This window comes from Paramisgurnus dabryanus, chromosome 17, assembly GCF_030506205.2.
Source record: "Paramisgurnus dabryanus chromosome 17, PD_genome_1.1, whole genome shotgun sequence".
NCBI classification, from domain to species: domain Eukaryota; kingdom Metazoa; phylum Chordata; class Actinopteri; order Cypriniformes; family Cobitidae; genus Paramisgurnus; species Paramisgurnus dabryanus.
In genome coordinates this window covers 4,017,922-4,026,471 of record NC_133353.1, presented here as the reverse complement: position 1 = coordinate 4,026,471, position 8,550 = coordinate 4,017,922, and the positions used below count along the sequence as shown (strand labels likewise).

At 30.9% G+C, this 8,550-nt stretch overlaps 1 protein-coding gene across 2 annotated transcripts; it reads right to left on the bottom strand.

Annotated features, from left to right (window-relative positions):
• Positions 1-715: 715 nt before the first annotated feature.
• Positions 716-5,894, bottom strand: sdsl (serine dehydratase-like). 2 transcript variants are annotated; one of them, XM_065248893.2, is made up of 8 exons: positions 5,695-5,894; positions 5,420-5,587; positions 4,974-5,016; positions 2,810-2,949; positions 2,619-2,707; positions 2,145-2,372; positions 1,948-2,072; positions 717-1,872 (listed from the first exon to the last, which is right to left on the bottom strand). In XM_065248893.2, the coding sequence occupies exons 2-8, from the start codon at positions 5,570-5,572 to the stop codon at positions 1,682-1,684; spliced, it is 969 nt and encodes a 322-aa protein (XP_065104965.1). In that variant the 5' UTR covers positions 5,573-5,587; positions 5,695-5,894; the 3' UTR covers positions 717-1,681. The 2 variants fall into 2 exon arrangements, with proteins under 2 accessions (XP_073668437.1, XP_065104965.1); XM_073812336.1 differs by lacking the exon at positions 5,695-5,894 and having other exon boundaries at positions 716-1,872; positions 5,420-5,586.
• Positions 5,895-8,550: the final 2,656 nt, after the last annotated feature.

The following is an 8,550-nucleotide window of genomic DNA, read 5'->3' as shown; positions in this document are numbered from 1 at the left end:
TTTTAGTGGCATCTAGTGGTAAGGTTGCGAATTGCAACCAATTGCTCAGTCCACTGCTCACCTCTTGCTTTTGAAACACATAGAGAAGCTACGGCAGCCACCACCGGACAAACATGTCATCGATGGAGACAACTTAGTAAAAAAGTTTGTCTGTTGAGGGCTTCTGTATGCATGGCTGCACAAAATGGCGGCTTCCATGTAAGGGGACCCTCTGTGTATGTAGATAAAACGTCTCATTCTAAGGCAATAAACACATAACGGTTCATTATGAAAGGTCTTTATACACCCCTGATAATTTAGTTTTATATATTATTTTGCATTTCTGTCAAGAGATCCTTCAAAAAATTACACACTGCACCTTTAAGTTGAAGAACCCCAAGTTCGTTCATTGCAAACAATGTACATTTATTTTTGTTCAGATGCATCAGTTATATTTAAAAGAGCATTGTGAACTCTGTTGTAATGCATATTTGCTTTCAAATACTGTTCCTTTAAAGGTGTTTCAATTATTTTAAAAATGCATTTAAATTTTAATTAATGCATCTTTTAAAACATATTCCTGACTCAAAAATATGCATTATATGACATTTTTTAATCTAAAGCACGTTTTTTAAGCTTGTATTGTCATTGGCCCATATAAGACATCTACTGTACTTAAAGCACTAACTTTATATCATCATTTAGTGCATTTTTTTATTTAATTGAAATCAACATAAAAAGCACAGATACATTTTAATTTATTTTTCTTTATGTGAATTTTTTTATTACAGACCAGAAAGAGAGCAAATTGGGTTTTCTGTGGGGATTGGGATCAATGTTATGTTTTGATGCATTTAATTCTTAGGTCTAAACCATGAAAGGCTTAATGCACAGAAGCTCAATGTAAAGTTGTTAACATCTGTGTAATCTTGCCATTTTATATCCACTAAGAGTTGGTTCCCTATAGGAAGATAGACATTATGTTCAATGAATATCAATACTGTGAACACAAGCGCCACCTGCTGGTCAGAGATGGTAAGTGACAAAAATCACACAAAAAATATATCATGAGAACATGTGATTTTTATTCCGTGTATGTTTGCTTAAAACAAACTTCAGACTGATGCAAGATGTGTTTTTATAAAAATGTAATATCTAAAGTACAGCAGAATATTTAAAGAAAACGTATCACAAGACTTTTTTACAATGTCAAATAAATCTTTGGTGTCCCCAGAGTATGTATGTAAAGTTTTAGCTCAAAATACCATATGGATAATTTATATAAAAAGTTAAAATGGCCACTTTGTAGGTGTGAGCAAAAATGTGCCATTGTGGGTGTGTCCTTTAAAATGCAAATGAGCTGATCTCTGCACTAAATGACAGTGCAGTGGTTGGATAATGCAGATTTAGGGGTGGTATTATCCCCTTCTGACATCACAAGGAGAGACAAATTTCAATGACCTATTTTTTCACATGCTTGCAAAGAATGGTTTACCAAAACTAAGTTACTGGGTTGATCTTTTTCACATTTTCTAGGTTGACAGAAGCACTGGGGACCCAATTATATCACTTAAACATGGAAAAATATGTCCCCTTTAAACTATCCTGTGCAGAAGTGTTCATGGCAAATGCAATGACCAACTTTTACATTTTAGCTTTAACAGATGGACGTTTCTATAAATACGGCTGATAATAAAAGAGTTTATTTCCGTATAACTGCCTGCAAGTGCTGAAGCTGAGCCAGGTTTACACTTCCACCTCCGCACACGATCATCACCAGCGGATCCAGCGGTTTAGGGAGGCGTCCCTCCTCTTGTAGTCTCTGGATGACACCACTGTAGACTGCTGCCAGAGCCGCTCCGCAGGCCAACTCCACCAACACACGCTCCTCATCTGCACAAGTACATGAACAGTAACACAAAATCTTTCTAAATGACAACAATCCCAAAATCACAATAATAGATTTACCCAGGAAAGTTTCTATTGCTTCCAAGGCTTGTAGATCTGTTACCACCTCTGATATAACCGTGGACCGTTTGCTGTACTCAAACGCCTGTTGGCAAGCTGTTTTCGCTCCCAAACACGTTGCTTGACTATTCAGTCAAAAACAGTGAATTACAGAAATGTTTGGCAACTTTATGAATAGATGTTTTTGCTATTTATACCTTGTAATGTCCGGCAGCGTAACTAGGTCACCAGCTTTCGATGCGACATTGAGACAGTCTGCACCTACGGTCTCCATGCAGAGGACAGGAACACCTCCCCAACCCACTTCATCCAACCCCTCCATCACCCCACAAAACAGACCTCCACCACCCACAGACAGCACTATAGCTCCAGGTTTAGATGGCAATGATGCCTTGAGTTCATGCACTATACTGGAATGACCTTTCCTAAGGGACAGATAAACTCGACATAATGACATCACATCACATGATCAACATACAGCAGGTTTGAAACACATCCAATGTGAGTATCCACCTCTTCAAATGCTGATTTTGGCCTGTCTCACCTCAGCAATGTTGGCATTTTTGACTCATGACCTTACAATGATGTCATAATTTATTAGATTTTTTTAAGTAAACTAATCAAAATTAATCACCTCTAGAGGTGCACACTTCGTGAACTTATATACTCACCAGACCAGAGGATGGTTGAATGGATGTATTACAGTAAGACCTTCAATTTTAGCCAATCGGAGGGCCTCAGCATTTGCATCATCCCATACCTACCACACCACATAAAGATCTGTCATATATGTATGTATGTATGTATATATAAAGCACCATGCTGAAATAAAGTCATGCAGGATGTATGAGACAGAACTTGCCTTGCCAGCAACTTTAACTGTAGCTCCCTGATCCTTAAGTTTCTCCACTACCAGATGAGGCGTCGCAGATGGTAAAACAATCGTGGCAGGAAGACTGAGTTTTCTTGCAGCATATGCAGTGGCCATGCCAGCGTTTCCTCCTATACAAATAAAGTGAATGGCAATTTTAAATTTATTTTACAGTAATCAATTTGTATGAAAAGTAACTGTATGTGTAAATGCGCACTGTAGAAATGCCAAAAACCAGCAACAAATTATTTGTATGCTCAGGCTTTCAGGCCAAAAAAGTGCTCTATTCTATTCTTATCTATTCTAGTATAGTATAGTATATTCCATTATATTATATTATCTATTTTATTCTATTATCTCTTCTATTTTATTTTATTGTATTTATTTTATTTATTCTATTCTCTTTTCTATTATACTCTATTTTATTCTATTCCATTATAGTATAGTATAGTATAGTAAAGTATATTCCATTATATTATATTGTATTATATTATATTATCTATTTTATTCAATTATCTCTTCTATTTTATTTTATTTTATTTTATTTATTTTATTTATTCTATTCTCTTTTCTATTATACTCTATTTTATTCTATTCCATTATAGTATAGTATATTATAGTAAAGTACATTCCATTATATTATATTGTATTATATTATATAATCTATTTTATTCTATTATCTCTTCTATTTTACTTTATTGTATTTATTTTATTTATTTTATTTATTCTATTCTCTCTTTTATTATACTCTATTTTATTCTATTCCATTATAGTATAGTATAGTATAGTAAAGTATATTCCATTATATTATATTGTATTATATTATATTATCTATTTTATTCTATTATCTCTTCTATTTTACTTTATTGTATTTATTTTATTTATTCTATTCTCTCTTCTATTATACTCTATTTTATTCTATTCCATTATAGTATAGTATAGTATAGTATAGTATAGTAAAGTATATTCCATTATATTATATTGTATTATATTATATTATCTATTTTATTCTATTATCTCTTCTATTTTACTTTATTGTATTTATTTTATTTATTCTATTCTCTCTTCTATTATACTCTATTTTATTCTACTATATTATATAATATTATATTCTTATTTATTCTATTCTATTTTTCTCTTCTATCCTATTCTATTCTATTCTATTCTATTCTATTCTATTCTATTCTATTATTATCTCTTCTATTTTATTTTATTTATGTTATTCTATTCTCTCTTCTATTATACTCTATTCTATTCTTATCTATTCTATTATAGTATAGTATAGTATAGTATAGTATATTCCATTATATTATATTATATTATATTATCTCTTCTATTTTATTTTATTGTATTTATTTTATTTATTCTATTCTCTCTTCTATTATACTCTATTTTATTCTATTCCATTATAGTATAGAATAGTATAGTATATTCCATTATATTATATTATCTATTTTATTCTATTATCTCTTCTATTTTATTTTATTGTATTTATTTTATTCTCTCTTCTATTATACTCTATTTTATTCTATTCCATTATAGTATAGTATAGTATAGTATAGTATAGTATAGTATAGTATAGTATAGTATAGTATAGTATAGTATAGTATAGTATAGTATATTCCATTATATTATATTGTATTATATTATATTATATTATCTATTTTATTATATTATCTCTTCTATTTTACTTTATTTTATTCTATTCTATTATATAATATTATATTCTTATTTATTCTATTCTATTTGTATTTATTCTATTGTATTTTTCTCTTCTATCCTATCCTATCCTATCCTATTTTATTCTATTCTATTCTATTATTATCTCTTCTATTTTATTTTATTTATGTTATTCTATTCTCTCCTCTATTATACTCTATTCTATTCTTATTTATTATATTCTATTTTTCTCTTCTCTTCTATTCTATTATCTATTCTATTTTATTCTATTATCTATTTAATTTTATTTTATTCTATTTGTGTTATTTTATTATCTCTTCTATTCTCTTTTATTCTACTCTAATCTATTCTATTTTCTATATTCTATTATTTCTTCTATTCTTATATATTCTATTCTATTCTCAGATCAAAATAATATTAATATCAATATTATTGCAAGCGAAAAAGAGTTATGTGGTTTTACATTTGCACTTACCAGAGGAACAAACCACACCAGCTGACTTGGTTGAATTTGCAACCTTATAAAATAATGCAAAATGCTTGTTAAAACTGACAATATACAACCAATACATAAACAAGTATTTACTATAAAAACTGTGGTAAATTATAATATAGGGCATTTTAGTAATTGTACTATAGTGTATTTACTATAGTAAAATTAGGAAAACACCATAGAATGAATGAATTTTACTACAGGTTAATATACTACATAGTAGTATTTTTCATGTAGGTTCTTATAAAAGCCGCTAGGGGGCAGTGCAGAATACACTATTTGAATTGCTGCACGTTTCAGTGTCATCAATATTATTTAATACTGAAGCATGCGATAAAACGTTGCTATGTTTGTTTAGTCAAAATGGACTAAACAAGATCATTCATGTAAGTGCATGCTTTTAAAAAATGCATATATCTATTCCTTACATTTTGACACATGTATCCTATGCCGCGGATTTTGAAAGACCCAGTGGGTTGCGAGCTCTCCATCTTTAGAAACACGGTGGTCCCGAGCCGTTTAGACATCCCCGTGCTTTCCAGAAGCGGCGTGACGACGTGAAATCCATCTTTCTTTGACATGTTAAATAAAATTTCCTAAAACGCAAACAGTAAAATACAGCAGAGGAGATGCTTGTGCGTTCAGTTTTCACAAACATATCCCAAACATAACGTCTGCAGTTTCGTTATTGTAAGTTACTCACCTATTCCGCGGTTGTTGTCTCTGATTGACTGGTTGTCATAAATACTGCTGTCTAGAAGTTCAAAGTTCGTTTGCTGACTGACGATAAACTAAGCGAGTAACGTACTAACAAGATGATGTTTTAGATCAAACGGAGATAGCATTAGGCCTACTGTACTTTGAGATCTGCTGTGACATAATTGAATGATCAGCGTATTTATATACAGCCATTACATAACTGGCGTTACCGCATGAAAAATACAGTAGTATAGTATACTGTAGTATTTAACGTAGTAAACTAAACTGTAGCATACTAAAATTCCTAGATACTAGCCTATTGTGTTTTTGGTTAGAAAACATTAGTATTACAGTTTATCAAATTACTATACCACATAAAACACACTGTAGTATACTAAAATGTATTACTTTAGTAAACTCAGGGATCCCACAGGTCATGTAATTTCTGGAATATCATGGAATTTTAAAAGGTCTTTTCCAGATATTGAAAGTCAGGGAATTTTATACATTTTTGTCCAAGTCATGGAATATCAGGGATTTTTGTTTCCATTTATCAAGATGTAATCCGCTTGTTAACTTGTGACGTAAGGAATACCATATCCAGGTCCAAAGAGCTATTTATTGGCACTGATAATTTCACACATTTGAGCTACATTTCACAGCATCTTGGACATAGGTCATGGAAATTCAGCTTTTTAGTCAGGGAAAAGTCAATTTGACATTTGACTTAAAGTGGGCACCCTGTAAACTGTACTGAAATTTCTATATAATAAAGTGTTTTGGATCTATACAGGAATCATGTAAGTATACTACAAAAAATAAAAACCATTACAGAAATTCTTTTGGATTTAATGGTTTAAATGGGAATTTTATTGGTTATAATGTAAACTATAATTGTCTCTATGAGTTTCTACTGGCATGTGTTGGGTTGTGTTGGTGAGACGATTAAATCCTACTGGAATATGTCCCAAAACCCACTATAAAAAGGAATTTTATTGGTTCCTTGTTTTTCAGCAGGGATACTAAACTGTACTAAAATTCCTAGATACTAGAGTGTTCTTGATTCATATAGAAAACTAAACTATACTACAGTTCATTAAATTACTATAGTTTACTACATGAAAAATAATGTAGTTTATTATAATATAGTAAACTACTAAAGTGACTAGATACTATAGTGTTTTGGATCTCTACTACAGTTGATCAATTTACACGTTTACCACATGGAAAAATATTAGTATACAATAGTATTTATTTATTGTAGTAAACAATACTTAAATCCATAGATTCCTATAGTTTTTGATATATATATATATATATACATATATATATATATATATATATATATATATATATATATATATATATATATATATGTATATATGTATATATGTATATATGTATATATGTATATATATATATATATATATATATATATATATATATATATATATATATATATATATATATATATATATAGGAAACATTAAGGTATACTACACTTTATCAAATTACTAGTTAATACTACAGATTTTTATACTATGCTTTTTATAGTATTTTTACTATAATTACTATATTACAGTGTACTATAATTTACTACAGTTAACTATAGTAAATACTGTAGTATACTTTTTCATTTGGGTGGTACTTTTTGTATGTTTCTTTATACACTGTCTCAAAAACACTGCTGATAATTGAACTCCAGATTTATTTCAGTTAGATAGAGATCATCTAGGTAAGTAAAAATACCAATACCAGTAACATATTCAAAAGCTTTCCCCAGGATGAAGACGTAGCCCATATTCTACACAACTGCTTGCAAATCTATTTTTTAAAGGGCACTATCCAACCACGGCACTGCTATTTAGTGCAGAGATCAACTCATTTGCATTTTAAAGGACACCCAAAACGGCACATTTTTGCTCACACCTACAAAGTGGAAATTTGATCATGCTATAAAAAATTATCTATATGGTATTTTGAGCAAAAACTTCACATACATACTCTGGGGACACCAAAGATTTATTTGATATCTTAAAAAAGTCTTGGGAAATATCCCCTTTAAGCTTATAAATTATATTCATGTTTAAATAAGTAAGGAATAATTGACAATGGGCTGTTGAATTATTAAAAAAATAATGCACACACAAGGGGGAAATGCATACCTGTTAAGAATGTCATGATTTCGATTTTAAATCGAAATCAATCGCAATTGAGTCACAACCTAGAACTACGAATAAAAAATTGGAATAGTTGATGCTGCCACGCCCCCAGGTCACGTCCGGTCGGCTTGCCAAGCGGAAAAAATACACGTGTTGAGTGCTGCAAGTCAATCTTCTCTAACTTCGCTAGCTACAGTCAGTCAAAAGATAGCATGGCAGATGCAGGAGACACCACGCGAGCTGCTCTTTACATGGGAAACAAAAAACAGCACGTGGACAGCAGAGCGGCATCTGTGACAGGACCGGTCATTTCTCTGAACTGAGATCCATTTAAGTTTCACAACAACTTATTTCAGTTGCTTATGAGTTATGAAAAAAGTATTTAAACATGACTTATTGGGGTATAGTCTCACAATCTCGTCTGACAGTAATAGAAGTGCGTTTTTAAGGTGCAAAGTACTGACAGGTGTTCATCGAACAGGAAGTTTCGTTTTATCAGGTATATGTGCATGTACCATATTTTTCTGTTGGCAGCACGACTAACATGGCAGGGCATCTCCGGGTTTAAGGTCAGATATTATATTTAATAAAAGTCTAGTCTAAAAATGGCATAGCAACCTGTTCTTTAAAAAAAAGAAGGAAAAATCGAGAACCGAATCGAACAGTGACCATAGAATCGAAAATGTAACCGAATCGAG

Bases quoted from the DNA above. Each gene is read 5' to 3' on its own strand.
- sdsl (XM_065248893.2), bottom strand. From the start codon at position 5,572: ATGTCAAAGAAAGATGGATTTCACGTCGTCACGCCGCTTCTGGAAAGC. The intron at 5,017-5,419 runs GTAAGGAATAGA...TTATTTTATAAG, and splicing joins TAGGATACATGTGTCAAAAT to GTTGCAAATTCAACCAAGTC. The intron at 2,073-2,144 runs GTATAAATAGCA...TTGACTGAATAG, and splicing joins ACGCTGCCGGACATTACAAG to TCAAGCAACGTGTTTGGGAG.